The sequence below is a fragment of the Diadema antillarum genome, unplaced genomic scaffold (genome assembly GCF_040938485.1).
Source record: "Diadema antillarum isolate AM-2024a unplaced genomic scaffold, OU_Dant_1.0 scf00000028, whole genome shotgun sequence".
Lineage (NCBI taxonomy): Eukaryota > Metazoa > Echinodermata > Echinoidea > Diadematoida > Diadematidae > Diadema > Diadema antillarum.
In genome coordinates this window covers 1,814,261-1,834,233 of record NW_027270917.1, presented here as the reverse complement: position 1 = coordinate 1,834,233, position 19,973 = coordinate 1,814,261, and the positions used below count along the sequence as shown (strand labels likewise).

Below are 19,973 nucleotides of genomic sequence, written 5' to 3'. Positions count from 1 at the left end.
GCAATGAACAAGGATGATGACATGACAACCTCACCATATAAGAATGCATGAGTAGGGGCTCAAGGAAGCGGAACAAAAGAAGAAGGCATGCATAGATTTCACACAGGTGAACTTGCTAAGCAAGCGGTATTGTAATGGAATTACACTGCTACATTTCTGAAATAATAATATGTGAGGCTCCTCTGTCATCAACGCTGTTCAGTGTAATTTGTTTAAGATTTTTCAGAGTATTGGTTTCTCTGCTCAAGGACCACAATAAATTCCACAAATCTATATAATGGATCGAGCTGTCGATTTATGTATACTATATGATTTAAAATGATGAAAATCGCCTGGAATGCCCCTTTAATAGGTGCTGTAGGATCTACATGTTATACGTCTATTGATCTCGGGATGTCAGCTGTGACTAGACGTGAGAAAGAAAAAAACACACAATACACACACACACACACACACACACACACACACACACCACATATGCACACTGACAATGGGAAAGACAGGGAAGAGGGGAGTGAGATTTCGATCTGTTCATAATTTCTCATTTATAGATGATTGTGGTACTGAAATGATATCCGTTGAAAATACTGTAGGCTAATAAACATTTTCCTACAAATATCGCAGCAAAACGACACGAACTCTCCAGGTGGTAACTCACTGTGCACTTGTTAGACAAAAAAAAAAAAAAAGGCGCTGTACTCAGAACTTATGAGACACTTCCGGTACATTCCTACGTCCTTCCACATGTTTCTGCGTCTTCAAACATTTCCCTCCAGGATTTATTGTTTTTGTTTTCATATTCGATGTTTCGATATCATTTTTTTTTTTGGGGGGGGGGGGGGTGCCAACTGCTTATTCCCAAATGATAGACAACAAAAATGACTGAGCCTATACGCCTATATAATTGCTCAGCCACCTATATCTTCATCTTTCTTCATTTTTAATAAGCTATTCTCAATTATAGCATAGTAAACACACACACACACACACACACATACACACGATGTTCTAAATATTTGATAGGTATATACTTATAGACAATACGCTCTAAAAATGAAATGGTATATTATCACTCCTCCATCCAATTTGTACATGTTGAATTTAACACTCAAAATGTTGTATTTACCTTTTCTGAAATAGTGGTTCAACATTTTCACTCGTAAATTTAACATTTACAAAAAGGTTGGAGGAGTGTCAACATTAACAATGTTTATTTACCATTTCATATTTTAGAGTACATAGGCCTATATACATAATATAAATTCATCTTAATTAATCATTATGGGTGTGTACGTCACAATATTATATTAACCATCTCTTATACTTCTGATGTAAGTAAATCGGACCTGTACGTTCATTTTGTTCAAGCACTTCTGAATCATTAACAATTTATATGAAAAAAGGACTAAATTGCGTGGTTTTTCGATTAATGGCATGCTGTACAATTGCCCTGAACGTATGTTTTTATTGAAGCTCTGATTGGATATTGCATGTTCACATTCTATTGCGCATACTATTGCCACTATTTTGCTACATTATGTCATTTCATGTGCTCACTTAATTAGGAAACTCTAATATTTTTTCCCTTCGGAGACAAGAACTCCACATGCAAATGAGGATGACATCGTCCGATCACCAACATTTAAAGGACGACCCTGGGGCATTTCATCAAACCAATGTTTTGTCAGTGGTTTTCATTAACAAGTTTGCTCTCAGCCAATCGGTTGCAAGGATTTCTGTAGCTTAAAACAGTTGTCATTGACAGACAAGTTTCATGAACACAGTGGCCAAAACAATTTTGGGAAATGATTTTAAAATGAGAGTGGGCTGAGAAGGTCAGGGGACAATTTTTTTTTTGCGTTATTATTCTTCCATATACTGTACACCTAATCATTGAATGGAAAAGAGAGTTAAACGGGGTCATCTCATGAGACCGACACCCACGAGTCATACAGCCCATGACTCCTTGAGTGCGACACTATAGGCAAATAATGCCCATGAGTTCGTTCGCTTTTGTTTCGCATCGTTTAATTTCATTTCCAACACATGATTACAACATTTGAATACACATACTAATGGTAAGACAAAGCAATGAAAAGCAAACTATGGAGAGTGATACAATTTTGTAAATTTCAAGACAAGTACAGAAAAAATGATTGGAAATGGAGGGAGCTGGTAAGAGCAGTTCGACAGTACAGGTAAAATCAGCCCATCAATGTGTCGGTCTTGTGGGCCTTGTTTGCTTAGTGTATAGAACTCATAGGCTGTGTGACCCTCGGGCTGCATTACTCTTGGGCTGTAAGACTAATGGGCTGTATGGCTTGTGGGCTGTATGATTCGTGGGTGTCGAACTCGTGACGTGTACCCAAGTTAAATTGCCCATTACTGCTGCAGGAAAGCATTGCACAGATGGACCACGTTTGCTAAAGCTGCTTTATTCTCTCACGGCTGCTTTATTCTCTCACGGCTGTTATGCTCATTGAAGCGAATGTAAGGAGAATGATTTGTGTTTGTGGTGCAACACTAATTCTGTTCAGTGTTAAATGGCAGTGTTAAATGGCATATACAACGTGGAGAAATTTCGACACATACACGCATTTAAAACCAAAGAAAGGATGATTCTGAGTGTAAAAACTTTGATGTACTAGATGTACTTGATATGTTAATCTCCAGAGGGTATTTTGTCGGGTCCAGGGCAATTACCCCCTGGGCACCAGGGCAATTACCCCAGACCCTTCCCCTGACCCTATAACCCTAATCCTTATCCTGAACCTAATCCTAACTCTAACCTAATCCTCACCCTACTCTTTACTCTAACCTTATCACTAACCAGTATTTAGCCGGGGGTAATTGCCCTCGGGGGGCAATTGCCCCGATACAGTTTTGTCTAATGCAAAAACTATGAGTGCCGTCTAGGAATGCTTTTGTTTCACATTGAGCTGCAGTCTCTTCATTTTTTTTTTCGCACCACAATTCAATCAGTGATGTGTAGGTTCACTGAAAATCGGTGTTTCTTTGGCCTGCTTGTTTGTTTGTTTGTTTGTTGTTGTTGTTTTTTTTTTTTGGGGGGGGGGAGGGGGCGTTCGATGTCTAGTTCTTGTATTTTGTAATTGTGATTTTACGAGATGTGAAGAAGTCACCACCTTCACGTGGCTCTTTCTGAGCAGCCCTGATAAGACGGTTTTGGACAGATTTTTCTTTTCTTCTTCCTCTTTTTTTTTTCAAACTGAAACCGGAAAAGGACAAAGAGTCAAATACAAATATTTATGATGCAAAACATGGGAACGATGCAGTTAAAAAGAAAGAAAGAAAGAAAGAAAGAAAGAAAGAAAGAAAGAAAGAAAGTACTAGTAGTTTCCATCGCACGAAGAATAATCTTCTGACAAAAAGGCAAGCTCTTCTTTAATATAATCAAAGCTAATAAGTCACAAACTCCAACGTTCCAGACACACATCTTCTAATATTCTTATGATATCACATGACAATGGATGAAAAGTAAGACATCAAGTATAACACACAGGATGCAGCATACAGTTCTGAGCAATGGCTTATTTACCCTTTATTGACATGATAAAATAAGTTAACATGAAGTATTCATCAGTATACACAAACATACGGCAGTACTATGTACATGATATCTAATGAAATTACGTCAGTTCGTCACTGACTTTCAATTATTACATATCACTTACTCTATTAAGGTGACAAACGCAAAATATTTGTACGAAGACTTTATACAGATTCTGTCCTGTGTAAAATATCAAGTAACAGGAGTTCGGAAAGAAAACGAAATCATGTCGTTCTCCTCTTTTTCGTTTTTCCGTTTCCATTATAACTGGATTTCATAGTGCCCACAACCAGCAAGGCAAAATTTCTGCATCAACGTAAATGTCCAGCCTTATTTAAGAAATGCAACAATTCAGTTGTTTTTTGGTTATTACTGTGCATATTTAGTGGCCAAAGATCGTCATAGATCGTTGGTTGTCTGCTGTGGAAGGAATTGCAATTTTTGGTATATGCTACAATTCTTTGAGGAGTTCTTTATCAAACTGCGTCTGGATTTATCTATAGACATCTTTTATATGTGAAGATGGTAAATCACACAGAATTAATCCTGTGCTCATTTTGGGAAAAAAAAAACAAATTATGCAACGGGACCAAAGATATAAAGTAATATATCTAAATTAAAAGTAAAAACATGTTGTATCATAACGCATGATAACTTTCTCGCAAATCTGAGCCTGACAGTGAGAGAATATTGAGAATGTATGCATGCTGGATATCAGAAGCTTTGGACGAAATATAACGACACTTATTCCTGTCTATAAACAATGCAACACGATGGGATATTAATATGGTTTTGAGATAGCTCTTAGAAGTACACGTGTATTATCAGGACAAGACCAAAGCGCCCGAAAAAATGAAGAGTACAAAACTTTTCCACCAAAAACTGACATGTAGTAAAATAGTTGTAAGTGGTCATTATCACTTGTTTTGTTTTCTTATGATACACGCATTTTACAGCATTTTCAGTTCTTTACAATCGACATTGACACCATATAATGAATATTCGCCACTATTAATATGACATCACTGCTCACTTTCAAGGTTGTGTTGTCGGCTTATAACCATCATCAGTACACCTGTACCACCATTTTAATCAGTTTTATATCGTATTCACACAACTACATCCTTCAGGCACTCGCTTTACTCCTTCAGTCACTGCGATGTCTAGCTAACGACATCCGGCGGTAACAGTGTCAGCTACCCTTCTAAAAGTTTAGCCTCGCACAGAAAATTTAATCTTCTCAAGTATAATATGGGACAGATTAGACACATGGTATAAGGGAGCTACAAGAACATCATTCTTTTTTCAGCCCACGATTGACAGACTTTTTTTCTTCTAAAATTTCGATAATTTTGGCAGTGGCTAGAGAGACGCTGGGGAAAGGTTTGTTGTATATACCGAGGATATGAGAGACCTTGTACCTTTTAAGAGTGCTATATACTACTTCTTATCATTAACTTATCTAAAAGAAAAAGAAAATGTGGAAATGAATTATTAACAAAGGATGATTGTCTTACCTGTCCTTCCATACGTCACAATGCGGGTCCTATTTGGAAGAAGTTTAAATCAAATCTGGCTTAGAGTAATCACGTCATTGAAATAACATTGAACTGCATGAATTTTTAAATACAAATGTACATCTCACCCATAAACCCCTCATTGTATGGAGTATAATGCAAAACACAAAATCATGTGCTAACATCTTTTACTTACTGTACAAAGCGAATTCTGTATTGATCTATTTTGATTCCATTTCTCCATCATTCTTTGTCGAGTGGCTATATTAGCCGACATGTTGGAGACCCAAATTTCTGATTTAGGCAAAGTGGCATGTTACAGTCATAACAAAATCGGAAAATATGGGAAGGTTCCAAACATTCGGAACTAGTTTTGGAAAACAAAAGCAAATACATAGGAGGGGTCACCACCGATAGAGAACGGGATTCGTTTCTCTTGTGAGTTGTTTTTTCTTTTATTATTATCAGCCTTGAAGTTACCTATTTATAATTATACACTTCAAGCTGAAAGGTCAGGACGAGATATGAGGGGCACCTTGTGGGTCTGGAACCACAAAGCATTTCATTGTAGCCAAGGCGAACATTGTTTATGTGATTAAAAGCGGTCACAAGGAGACCTTTGACGTGTTGGATAAGGCCTCTGACTTTAAAGGACGAGTGAGTAATCCCTGGACTGGAGTATCCAATGGAATAAAAACGAGTACAGAAAATGCTTCTGCTTTTTAATGCTACATCTACTGATAGCTTCCGCAACTTCGAGCATGTCACTTTGATATCTGTAAGCCGTCTGCAGACAAAAACCGCGTGAAAACTGAGAGAGCATGCAAAAAAGGAGGGGGCCACTCCCATAACAGTTGGTAAAACAATCCTGGGTTTAGGAGGGGTTGGCGATTTTCGACAAACATAAAGAATTCAAATTCATATCCTACAATGAGATTATGGAAGGACAGGCAGCTCATGCAAGGAATCTACGAAGGAATAACTGAACAAAGGCTAATTTTTGTATTTGTAAAATGCATAGCCATCTCAGGTGACGAATCATTGATGCAAGTATACCAACCACAGCTTATTCAAGCCTCAATCTGATATGAAGTCCCTCTAAAATGTTTCAGTGTTGGTAGAGATAGTTAGTCTCGTTACCTAGCCTCTATCAAGGTGACTAATTAATGATCGCTGGTGACAAGCAAACGTGGCTGTCCCATACTGTATATGTACTATTCAACAACTCTTTAATGATTAATTCTTTTCGAAGGTGAGGTTATTGGGCAGTTAGAGATAACACTACATAATAATTGTTCCGAAGCTCCTTAATTCAGTATTTCTTGAGCTGTTAACATGTCTTTCTAATAACCAAGCCAATTTCTTCAGTGAACGACAAACGAGAAAGATTGATATACCAGTCCCAAACATTACTCCTTTCGCTGATCATAGTCATGTATCATAGGGTTTAAATACTAGTTGACAAATGATTACATAATCATTTTGAATATTCACGTCAGCGGGATATCGTTATTATTTATATTTCGAAATGCACCAAGTTGGTAACTTGTCAGGTGGTACCAAAGATTGAGAAATTTTATCTGAGGAATATGCTCACTATAAGAATTCAGCAACTATCTTGCATACGAATACATGAGTGAATAATCGATTTTCAAGCATTCCATTGCCTATGGCATGTAATCGAGGGACATCCAGGAGACTTGTATCTTCTGTTGCTAAGGAAATGACCCGTGTCATTTTAGCAAATAAACAGCCAAGTTCACCAAGAATACTAAACTATCATTTTAGAAGTCTTATGTCGAGGAGTTCATCAGTCAGTTGGTCGAAGTATGGGAGAATTTGAAGAGGCTTGTGTGATACGAATCGTAATGCTCTGCTGGCTTCACGTCCGGGTTGATCCACCGCACCATCATGCCCGCCTTCAGCGGCTCGATGCTAGCCGACACCAGCTTCGTGCTTAGCGAGCACGACTCGATGTTCCACTTTTGCGCGAAGCTGAAGCGGACGGCGGGCAGACCAATTTTCCCCTGGTGGCCCTGGACGTAAGCCTGCTTGAAGTTCTCGTTAAACTGCTGCATGTCGAAGATCTTCGTCTCGACCTCGCGAGTCAGCTCAACGGCATCGTGATCCTGCCGCTGCGTGCTCGTCCAGAAGAGTTTGGTGTTGCAGAGCCGCTTCGCGAACAGGTCGCCGTTGCGAGTGGTGATCTGTAGTCTGCGTCATAATGCAGATGAAATATTGATGTAATAAATCTCATTAAGGAAATTCTAAATACCGAGTAAGATGAGAATAAGAACAGAGCGTTTAAGGAATTTTTCCTTTCCCTTCACCCGACCAACTTGCTTAGATCAAGGGAAATTTGATGAAGGATGTAAAAAAAAAAAAATAAATAAAAAAATTAAAAAATCACTCCTTATCATCCACCGTACAGATTGCAAATATCGTGTTGATCAGTGAACTCTGATACAATGCCACTAACATTAACACTGACCATAATCATTCAGTATGCTTCGATTCTTTCATAGTTACATAAGGGACAGAATTGATAGTAACGTAAGTAGACCCCTCACATCTTCACGCTTAAAGAGTCAACCGGGCGAGATTTAAAATATTCCTCATAAATCTGTCAAGTTTCATGTATTGTCAAGATATTGACAAAATAACATTTCAAAAGATCACTTAATGTCTGTTGAACAGTGGCTGAAAACAAGATGATACATCCTTAATTGGCCTAATATAATTTCCTTTGGACAAGACGGATTAAAGAGAAAAAAAAAATCGATTCACACATGATCAAGAACTGACGATAAAGAAGAAAAAGAAATCGGCGTGAAACAAACGAATAAAATAAACAAAACGCAATGCATATATACCCTTTGTCGAAATTTTGCAGGATCATCTGTGTGTACTTCTGGTGAGAGTCCCGCTGCCAGGGCATGTTCTCGTAATGGAACGTCCCGTCCTTCTCCGTCCTAATTCTGGTGGTGACGGGGATGAGCTGCTGCTCGGGTCTGCTGGATGGGGCCGCCGTTGATGCTTGGCCGTCGGGTTTGAAGTAGATCAGGCAACCCATGGGCTTGGTGACTGTCTCCTCCAGCACGCAGGTACCCAGGAATCTCACGGAGATCTTAAACTCGTAAACTGCAACGGATTGATTCAAGATGGATTACCAGTCATCAAACTATAAACAGATTTTGAATGTTTCAGTATATGGATGATTTAAAAAAAAAAACACCCGAAAGGACATTAAGTTAGGCCTACAATTAAAAATAGACTTAAAAACTCTGTAAAACCTTCAATATTCTGAATAATGCACATAGTTCGTAGAGTGAGCGTCTGAGGAAAAATGAAATGACAATAAACAATACAGCCTGTATCTTATTCAACCATGATATTTCAGAAAATACGGCAAGATTGACAAACCGCTGGAAGGATCAGCCTGAGAGGATGTGACTAAATTGCAAATTATCATAGGAACGGGAGAGGGAGTAATCAAGTCAGATGCTAATGAATAATACTCTTCTCTGCACTACAGAGGCGGGCTGGTCATAATCAGCTGCTTTCATAGGTCCCAGCCAAATCATTTTTGGTTGGGTACAGCCATTTGTCTGCATCATTGGGTACCCTGGCATGCACGACCCTTTATTGTATCTTTGCTCGTAAGGAGTTACTTAAATATTTGAAGAAAAAAAAAACATGAAAAAACACAGATAAGTGTTTAAATTGTTTGTACCAAAGAAATGGCTTTATATGGTGTTGAAGTAATAATTATGTATTTCATCCATCCTCTGTATAATTATGTTGCTTCGAGAAATCAATAAATTCTATCATTTGAAAAAAAAAGATATGAACATTCGCTAAAATCATATTATCATGGGTACACTGTCCATCGAGTGATGAGATTACTTTTCACAACTTCACTCTAGAGAAATGAAATTCGCGATGGACAAAAACGTTTCCTACAAAAAAATAAAAATATGCATAAGCACAGTTGCAAAAACGAGCAACTCTAGATTATAAAAAAAGGTAGAAACCTGTGCACGGCAACAAATACACATAACCTTAAAAACACCGATTATACGTACTGTAACACATATCATAAGCACATGTGTATGTCCGCTTCTATAGCAGAATTAGAAAAGATAATTGATCTTAAATACAATGCAGTTAAGAAAATGCGGCAGCATAATATTGTAATCTTAGCTGACCTTCTGGTAACTTGGGATCGCTCTCCATTGATGTGCTTGTGCTTGTACTTGTGCCTGCACTTGTGCTTGGAGAGGCTCGTACTTTAGAAGGCCCGGAGGCGGCGTCGTGTCTGTTGGCACTGGAAGTGACGCTGTTGGCGGCACTGGCGGGTCTGGGGCTGGGGGGAACTACTGCAATTTGGACTTCTTCATGCGTGCGACCTGAAGATTGATTGCCTGATTTAAAAAAAAATGAAAAAAAAGGTCTTCATTCTATAATGATATACTTGGCTTCTATCATGCCCTTAACCTTACTTGCTCAGTGACTTCTCAAACAAAAGACGTGACTGTGAAAACAACTAAACAAGATTACTTTCACATAAGCATGAAATTGCAATGTGATTGCTTTCGGCATATTTTCTTACACAGAGAGCTGAATCTGTTCTGTAGGTTCAATCAGGTAATGTCACTTCCGTTTGTACGCTATTTTGCCGTCTTTGCTGTGGAATGTGATGAGATCCTTACGATTTTTTTTACACGCGTTTTCAGTGTAATTATATGAAAACTCTTCTTGTAAATACGTGTAAATTCTTGTAAATACTTGGAATACTCACCGATGGATGTAGGGTTCTTATAATATATATAAAAAAACAATTTCATAATCAGAGTGATTATATTATACTTTCGTATCAAAACACCCTGATACAGTGCAGTAAATTAAGGTTCAATTGCAGACTTTCACATGTGTGTTTATCGTAATACAGGTGACTCCCGTTATAACGAAGTCCTCGGTACGGATCGGCAGTTCTCTTTCGTTATATCGAAATTTCGTCATGGCCGAGCAATAAAGTTTTATAAAGATGTGTAGACAATTTTTGAGACCTCAATTTCTTCTCTGTTGTGACGAGAGTTTCGTTGTAACCGTGCTCGTTATAACGGGAATGCACTGTACCTATAGTAAGTGATGTGTATGTGTGTGTGTGCGTGCGTGCGCGCGTTTTTATTTGTGTGTGTCGATGACAGAAGGGGTAGGCGTAATTCTCGGTATCGCCAAAGCGCAGAAAACTTCTGCGCACTCCAAAAATCCCTGTCAAAAGGCGCGGTCAGACTGGCAAATAATCGCGAAGTTTAAGATCTCGAAGTTTTGCTAGTGTGACCGCACGACAAAAGATCGGGAAGACTTCCCAATCTTACACTTCGCGATCTTTTGCCAGTCTGACCGCGCCCTATAGATGCACTGTGGGATTCCTCGGTGCCATTGCTACTTCTGTTTGTCTTGCGCGCGTCTTAGTTCTCATCATGCAATTCAATGCAATTTTCGTCCGTGTTTCTTTCGTTGCCGTTTTTTTCCTTTGGTTAGAATTCAACGCAAAAAGAGTTACAAATTTCTAAATTTTACTGATTTGCGGTCATTAGAACCATGGCTCGCTACTGCGAGGCTTCAGTGTGCTGGTCACATGACAGAAAGCGAAGAAATCTTCAATAAAACTACCCCTGCATGAAGACGGAACGTGACCTGAGCGCATTTATTATGCAGCCAAAACCGGGGCAAGTTTGTCCCCTGAGCTATCTCATATTAAATGCATCTAAAACGCCGCTCTGCGCACGGCACCTAGGTACTAGCGATACCGAGAATTAATAATATACAAGGTCGTTTTCGGACACCCTTACACACCGGCGCTGATTCTTGATCCGAAACTTTCAGTCGAGGTGAACGTCTCCATCGCTCCCCGCGCCTCCACAGAATCGATGCGCACGGACGGCTCGATGGCGTCGATGGTGTCCATGTTTGTCACGCTGTCTGTGGTGTCCGTAGGATTCTCCTGGCCGGCTGCTGCATAGAGGACAGGGGCCATGACTGGCGCAGGCTCGTTGGGGATGACAGGGTTCATCGCGTGATACATCTCCTCGTCGGTCTCCATTTGTTCTGTTGAAGGCGGAGAACAGTTTATCAAAACTGACAAAGGTGAGTTTATCAAAACTGACAAAGGTGAAACACAATGAGAGAACCCTTAACCCGGTGCTTTCTTACTGCGTGTTTCGCACCAGGGAAACCGGGTAATACAGTGCTTATTTTGAAGGACACTGTGTATAATGAAGTACATTGTATAATAAAAACAACAACACTAATTTGGTTACATTCAATTTTGCTGTTGAACCGGCACGCCACGGAGAGCATTATGATTGCATAATCAGCTACACACTATAACGCAATTAAATGCATATTTTAAACTTAATTCAGGAAAATGTTGACTTCATATCTGAATACAATCTTATATCTGTACGTACTCACTGACAAGTTGGCAATGTTTATGTTTGCAAAGTTAGATTGCATTCAGTGCAATAATCATTATTTTTTAAAGAATTAGGCCTACCTTGCAAGCAACATCTGTGAACTAATGATTCTATTTCAGGCTTTTGAGAATATGGGGTTTCCAATGTGTTCCCGATGTATTTGAATCATTGGATGACTCCATGTTGGTTTTTGTGACGTACGAATGCGCATTCGTATTCAGATAGACACAGCTTCACACAAACTCACAAACACACGCAAAATTGAATTCGACGTGTTTATGGCATGAAAAATGTCAAAATAAATGTTCACTGAAAAAGCTATAAGGAGGATGATGGAAATGATAATGGGAAACCCTTGCATAGAATCACTTATTTTTCCTTTTCCTTCGGTCCGAGACATTACATGTTCCACGCTAGACTTCAACCGATTGATTACCTCCATCCTGATTTTTACACATCTATTCTAATTATCATGAATATAGAAAGGATGGAAATTCCACATACCTCCAAAGGATGTATGTCCTGAAGTTGGACCAGGGCTTGTAAGAATTAACTAAAACAAAAACACAAACAAAGAGAACAGAATGCTAAAATTCTTGATATGTATGAAATCGTCCCAAAGCTACGCTTCCGCGTTCTTCTGCATTATCATAATCATAAACAAATTACATATGTTAACTTATTATCATTCACTGTGATGGCGTTTACAGTGAAAGAATTTCGGTGACGTATATAAAGTTATAGCTTTGTTGTGTGAAACTAACAATCCTTCAACCATATAATTATAAATCACAAAATATCATATTAAACCATAAAATTATGATTAAACAATCTTATATTTTCGGGCAGTGTGTCAAGTGGCTGAGAATATAATCGGAATCATCAGACATTTCTTCTATAGCTGGGACAGAGTTTACTCTTCTTCATGGTGATTATGTTCTGTACTACAATGGGAGTGCAATATACTACTGTATAAGGCTTATTTTCTTTTTTATATTCTCGAAAATTGATTAGATTTGACATAGAGTGTTTGACATTAGAAATAGATACAAATTAACAAAATCAGAAACGTTTTAATTTTCTATGTATCGACTTTTGCGTGATCGAAATCCCACCCTCATAAGCTCCAATAACTGAACACTGCACATGTTATATCAAACGGCTTTGTTTTTGTTTTTTATTTTTGTTTTTGCAATAAGTACAATTCATTCCTTTCAGGATGTATATCAACATGATCTTACGACTGTTTTCCCCACAGAGTTGAAATTCGTTTTATGAATAGTCCGAATGAGTGAAACTTCTGTAATATCATGATTATATCTATTCACGTTCCGATAATGTACAATCTATTCTACTCTAGACATCCATTCACATAAACTCACTATTCCAGAAGCAATTCACCAACGAAACACAATTATCAACCAACAAATATCATTCTTCGTTGATTTTTTAAATGAAGCAATACCCCAAAAATATAGCAATGGCAACTGGAATTTAGATTTATGTCCTATTTAAAGAAATGGGTAACTACACCTTCTACGCATGCATATAGTGATATACAAATACTTTACATTTCGTTGTGAAGTTCCATTTTGATTTAATCATTAACATGCGAAATGCAGCGCTGTTAAGGTCATACTGTTAACTTCGACTTCTTGGGGTGTTCTTGATCTCTGAGTAACACTCTGCAAACACTTATATTTGTGTGTAACAATCTTATAAATACGTGTAAGATTTCGAAAGCCCCCACCCCAAAAAAGCAAACAAACAAACAAACAAACAAAAAACCATTACATTCTAATCTGAGTTAAGTTGAAGTGATGAAACAACAAGAGGAAGACAAATTCACTTACGCTTGGGTTGAGTTCATCCAGCAACTTCTGTACCCATTCCGCGTCCTCTTCCGCTGGATCAAAAATAAATGAATATAAATAGACTACTAGTATAAGATATGTCTAAATAAATACTGTGTTCTTACGATACCTACAATCTGATGAATACAGCGCATAGTAATATATATATATATATATATATATATATGCAAAACATAGAGCAGGTATATTAAAAGGCAGCATAGGGGCAGCATCCATGGGACGATGAGAATCCGCGAAGTTTTCCTTCAGGAAGTATGAAATTCGAGAACAATATTTCCCACATTATGCATATCAATCTCTCGGATATACGTGATGTTAAGGCGTGAATATCACATCATATCATATATCATATCATATATCATATCATATATTATCATGTACAAGATACCATCATCGCAACGCCTTGTATAACCATTGTCACTAGCACTCGTTGGTCCTTTGTTATGATTGTCTTAGTGCATGTATCGGTCTAATTAAGCTGGTACCGACATTGAATAAAGCAAAAATTAGGCGTGAAACCGCTTGTTTATACTTATAGCAACAATCACTGAGTCGCAAAACTGTTTGAGGTCGCTAGCTAAAACTGAACGTTGAAATGGGTTGCATACATGTTATACATTTCGATTTATTTAACACTTTCAGTAAAAACAGAGGAAAAAATACAGAAAATTGACAACACCACACTATAACAGAGAAAATAATGATCACAATAAGCATCAGTATAACATTACGAATATACAATGTACAATACATTTGAAAGTATTCGGAGACAGACAGAAAGGCTATGCCCTATATAAAAGTATTGTCCCAATACTGTACTATTTTATTCATAAAATATAAAAATATTGTTGATTTAAAACATTTCTTTACAAATTAATACACAAATATATATTATGCACACACATACACACACAACACAGGGGCAATTCCGCGATTAGTAACGTTACATTTGAACAAATTTAGATATTTGTTTTTACTACTAAATTACCATTTATTCATTTCAAGCCAAAATTATGTCAAAAACATGTTCATCATTCCCAGGTTTATGATACACTAAAGAATGAATACAATCCAAGAAATAATAGCATTGCTATGGCAACTTAAAGGGCTAGTTAGTAACGTTACGAAAAAAGGACATGACAAAAGAATCAATGTCTTGTAACAAAAAGTGTGCAAAAATTCAAGTTACTTCAAACAAAGTGTTGCATTAATTTCAATTATTGCATCATAACAAATGTTCACACAATGTTTTTTAGCAGTTCGACCAATAATTTTTTTTTTTTTTTTTTTTTTAGCTAGACCCCCAAAAGCATGGTTAGTAACGTTACGGTTAGTAACGTTACATTTGTCCGGAGTAATTCCGCAGGTCATTTCACCCTTTTGTAATTGACAAAATGTCACATGACTTCTGGAGTATTTGAATGTATTTCTCTTTTACCCTTTAGCAAAACTTTGAGGAAAAAAATTCAAAGGAACCCACTGTAATTTGCATTTAAGTGAATTTCAGCATCCCCAGTCCCACATGTACATTTTAAATGATGGTTTTAGATCTCGCGAAATCAATCAATACGAAAGATAAAATCTACTGAATTTGAAAGACCTTAATGATCAGTGAACATCCATGGCATTAGTTGATACCTAGATTAAAGAGTAAGATAAAGAGGCACATTTCTTTTATCCATGTCATGTCCACCTAATTGCGGAAATGCCCACGGACATATTTCATAAGAGAACAATTTATAATACAGTTTCAGCTACTGATTTAAATCATGTATAATCTTAATTTTCTTTTAAACACATTCAACGATGAACTCTGTCTTATTACAACCGGAATCGGTTGGGTCCATAAAAAATACAGAATATATTATAAGATGGCAATGTTCTGGCGCCAGGCAATGTAAATTTATCTATGATTCTCACATTATATCTTCTGCTATCACTCATTTGTAAATAATTAATCAAACATTTTGGAAGCATCTTCCTAAAACATAAGTACATAAAATTTGCACTTTGAAAATGAAATATATCACTGGATTTTAAAATCCTCAGATTAACAAATATGAGCGATGTATGGGCAAGAAAATCACAGCGATAAATAATACAGACCAGTTTTTCCTGCAATAAAAACAATCTCCTGGCATTGGTCATACCTAAATTGCCCAAGCTATTGCACAGTAGTTTAAATGAGGCAATACGAGAATATTATAAAGAAGAAGCAACACCTTTCTTGACAGAAATCGCAATTTATAAAATATCCCTACATTTTTTGACAATCTCTTGCAGACGACACCACTATGTTCGTTCTAATTAAGTTTGTTATCAATTTGTCACACCAAGGAATTTAATCGTAAAGATTCAAGATTCAAGATTCAAGATTCAATCATTTATTGTCTGATTTAAAAAAAATACAGAAAATCTTCCTCCACTGGCAAGATAACAGAGCATAACACAAGAATAACAAACAGATCACATATAAATGCACAGGCACATATAAATACATGATAATCAATTAACAATACATGATAATCAATTAATTAACTTTAACTTAATTAAAACTTGATCATAATGTCAATCTTTAACTGTAATCTTAATTTCGTTACATTACAAATGATATGGTTAAAAGATGGGCAAAGACAACTGAAAAAAACCCCGGAAATACACGAAAAGAAAAGAAAACTTAGACGTTCCTACCAAATAATGAAGAGCGGTTTCCTTTTCAATAGAAGTTGTCGACGCAGATGTAACCGATTAAAAAGAAAACGGCACAATTGCCTGGCACGCTTTTGGTCCGAAGTGACTACTCCAGGGCTAAGCTGAATGACTGTGTCGTTTCAGGTCTGGCTAACTCGGGGGCAACCACAACCAATATATATAGGGATAGGTGCGTGCCACATGTTCGGACACGCGTGAATATGCAGAGCAAAAATATAACAAACAAACATACAAACAAACAACATCCCTGATGAAGCTACCGTCAATGAACAAGAAGAAGCACACGACACCAAAGACACAGAAGTACTATGACTAGTATTGCTTAGACTTGTTTACACTAGTCTTTGTCATGACAAATCCACAGACACACACCCACCCACGAGCAGAACACACATCGCACTCATACTCCAAAGTCACTGGAAGAAGAGTCACACACGCGCGCGCGCTAGGGGAATCCCCAAATATTGCGCAATGCGACAATGTGGTCATGCTCGCCGCGTCGACATTACGCAATCCTTGGAGTCAACGGTGCACGTGCTCGCGTAACAGTCATCATCCAACTTCTCATGGTGTTTCCTAACCGAGGCATGTTAGGCAGACAATGTTAGTATATCAAAGTAGTGAATATTGGACGAATAAAGGTGATTTTACGTGGAATCGGTATCAATCTCTAAACTGCACAAAATTTCATGGAACTACTGTGAAACAACCTTGTCTGTGTCGTAACAAATTGCAGTCAAGATGTGAGATAATCAAGGAAACCAGAGTAGTACAACTGCTGACAAAACAGATGCCTCTTGCGTGGTAATTTGAAAAAAGATGAAGAAGGCAACGAGGGAAGAATGAACAAAAACGAGGAAAAAAAGAGGCAAAAAACAAGAAGAGGGGGAGGAGATAAAAAACAACAACAAAACATGGAGCCGCAGCAAACATGGAAGCTAAAACTATTTTATCGATATGCCGAAAAAAACCGGAATACATCAGATCAACAACGCAAACACACAACATAACCTTAAAAAATAAAGAATTTTCTTTTCTACATACATCTAGGTAAATTTGAGGAAGTTATCACTTAAGTTATTACTATCAATTATTTCACTACAATCATTTTCATGAAACATAATTATTAACATTCGATTTATGCTATTTTTCTATTCTCCTCCGCCAAGAAAGTTACGTTTTCATCTGCGTTGGCTCGTTTGTTTGTTCGTTTGTTAGTTAGTTTGTTTGTCTGTGTGCAAAATAAATCAAAAATTTGTGGACGGATTTGAATGAAACATGAACAGATGAATCCATTTTGGCAGTGAATAGTGATTCGGGAATTTGTATGGATTTTTGAAGGATTTTTTTTTAATAATCTTTCTGCAGATAAGGTCAATGACTTTGAGAGTTCAAGCTGTGCTCTGCTCTGGCAAGGCGCCGCGCAGCTGGAGGCTGATGACGTTAACAAAGACTTCTATATTGGGAAATGGTATGTACTGTGTGTCTGGGTGGAAAATGAGTTGCTGGCCGGGTCGGCGGAGGTCTGTGCTCTCCGAGTGCGTTTCTAGCTATAAATGTAATTATCAATACCATTATCATTACTTACTTTATCCACAATCACCAATATAATTATTATCATGATTGTCATCATCACAGTTTATTGGTGTTATTGATAATGTTGTCACAGCCCCCTCCCCCCCCCCCCCCCCCCCAGCCAATCTCATCTGCCTCCCATCCTGCCGGTGTGTAATTCGGACCCTATACTTAGTACTTACTCTGCTGAGCGTATCCTTGCAGGCCTTGAGTCATGGCGAGCACGGACTGGGGCGTGGTGTCCGGATCAACGTGTGCTGCTGAGTTGGCAAAGCCGAATGCATTCATTCCGCTCATCTCGTCCTGCTGTTACCCTTTTTTTCTCTTCAACCTGGATTCAAGTATGAAAGAGCAGAACAAAGAAGTCGCCCACATTAATTCTGGTGAATAAATCCTTCGCCTACATATAAATAGATTTGTAACTTTTCTCGGCTAAATCAAACAAGCTCTCTGTAGCTGACACATCATCACAATGATCAGATGATGGTATGGTATTCGACGTCGCAAAGCAAAATGTGCAAGAAGTATAAATAATAAATCTTTCTTCTGAATTAGGTTCAAATCTCACACTAGTATAGCCTTCACTTCAAGCTGAATAAAATTTGTTGTGCCTTCAAGTGAATTCAAACCAATTTATTTAATGTACGTACTCTAACATGTCTAATGAATACTCTAACGGGTGTCTATAAAACACTACGTTCGTCATTCATTCGTTTAGAAAGCCATGCGTTTTGTTGTAAGTGGCCTCGTACATTGCCATCTCCATTATACGAGGCAATGATAATCGGATAAACTATTATCAATGACTCCTTGATGAACCATATAGTAAGAGTAAACGTAGACTAGGAGGAGTAAAAATAGTGATACGCGTAATTGTCTTAAAGTGAAAACCACTCCCCATTTTCAACTTTTATAGTCACTGAGAAAAATGTAGCAACTAAATGGAAGAAGTTGTATCAAAATCAGACAATATTTATACAATGAAAAAGTTTATGGAATTAAAAAGTTTGAATACTTTCACCAAACAAACCAAACAGTGGCATCTGTCGCAACCACATTCGTTATGATTAGCTTATGCGATGACAATGTCACAAATCTCACAAATCATCAAGACCTTTTTTCGACACATGGAAACATCAACAAAATAAATCCTGGTTTTGGTCGATGATTTTGCAGCGGAAACCCTTCCAAGAAAAGCCATAATTCTTTTTTTTTGTTTCCATATAAAATGTGAACATCGATTGAAGATCTAATGCCAGTGAGCTTTCGATTCTCTCCTGTGATATCAACTTTTTTTTTTTTGTAAAGACACATCATACCGCTCATGAATATTAATTGACAACGTGAATATATTCGGATTTTTCTTATATTACATATGTTATGGGTGATATCATTCCCACTGATTTCTAAAAAGGCTAAGTCAAGTGCTGCTTCATCAAGCTAGAAAAAAAGAAGATATGTTGATTTCCTTCTAATGTATTTTCTTTTTTATGTTGTCCTGCAGTGATATCACGAACTGTTGTAGTCTTTCCATTCAGCGACTGCGGCACTGAAACTTTAAAAAATCATTAACTTTTTCACGAATTCATTATCCAATTTTCCTCAAACTTTTACTGATACAAACATTGCTGCCTTAACTCACTCCGTAACTATTTGGGCACCATTCCTTCTTAAAAGCATTATTTACCATTTGCAGATGAAACAAAACCCAGCTTTAGTGCAAGTAATGTAAGTGAGGGATAGAAACAACCAATATAAAAAAGCTAATCAGTATATCAATGTTAAGTATTGTTAAATATAAAAATGTGAACAATAGTTATAACAATTTTTTTTTTCTAGACTAAACCGTCTACAGTTACGGTTTAGAGAGAAAGATAGCGATATCTCCTTATACTTTAGGCTTTATTGCAAAATCTATATATGGTAGGATGTTTTGTGATCCAACTGACCTACACATATGCATCAAATGTGATAACTTGAACATTTTTGAAATCACTGTTCCCAATGTTAAACAATGCCTTTAAGTGCATTTTCTTACGAGTGTATTGTTGTTATAAGGGTATACGGAAAGGTTAGTCTATCCAGCGGAGTTCCTGGACCACAGCGAACAGATTAGTGAATACCAGCAGTGTGTAATGAAACCGGACTAATGACGTGTCATGTACAATGAAACACGGAAACTCTTTATAGTAAAAGAGAAATCATTTCGGAAAAATAACCCTAAAAGTATATAACTTTAGATGAG

General features: G+C 37.4%; 1 protein-coding gene across 1 annotated transcript; it reads right to left on the bottom strand.

Moving 5' to 3' along the window:
- Positions 1 to 5,614: 5,614 nt before the first annotated feature.
- LOC139736627 (uncharacterized) lies at positions 5,615 to 18,048 on the bottom strand. Its single transcript, XM_071647381.1, has 7 exons — positions 17,911 to 18,048; positions 13,421 to 13,473; positions 12,072 to 12,120; positions 10,948 to 11,199; positions 9,294 to 9,509; positions 7,959 to 8,226; positions 5,615 to 7,299 (listed from the first exon to the last, which is right to left on the bottom strand). The coding sequence occupies exons 1-7, from the start codon at positions 18,023 to 18,025 to the stop codon at positions 6,900 to 6,902; spliced, it is 1,353 nt and encodes a 450-aa protein (XP_071503482.1). The 5' UTR covers positions 18,026 to 18,048; the 3' UTR covers positions 5,615 to 6,899.
- Positions 18,049 to 19,973: the final 1,925 nt, after the last annotated feature.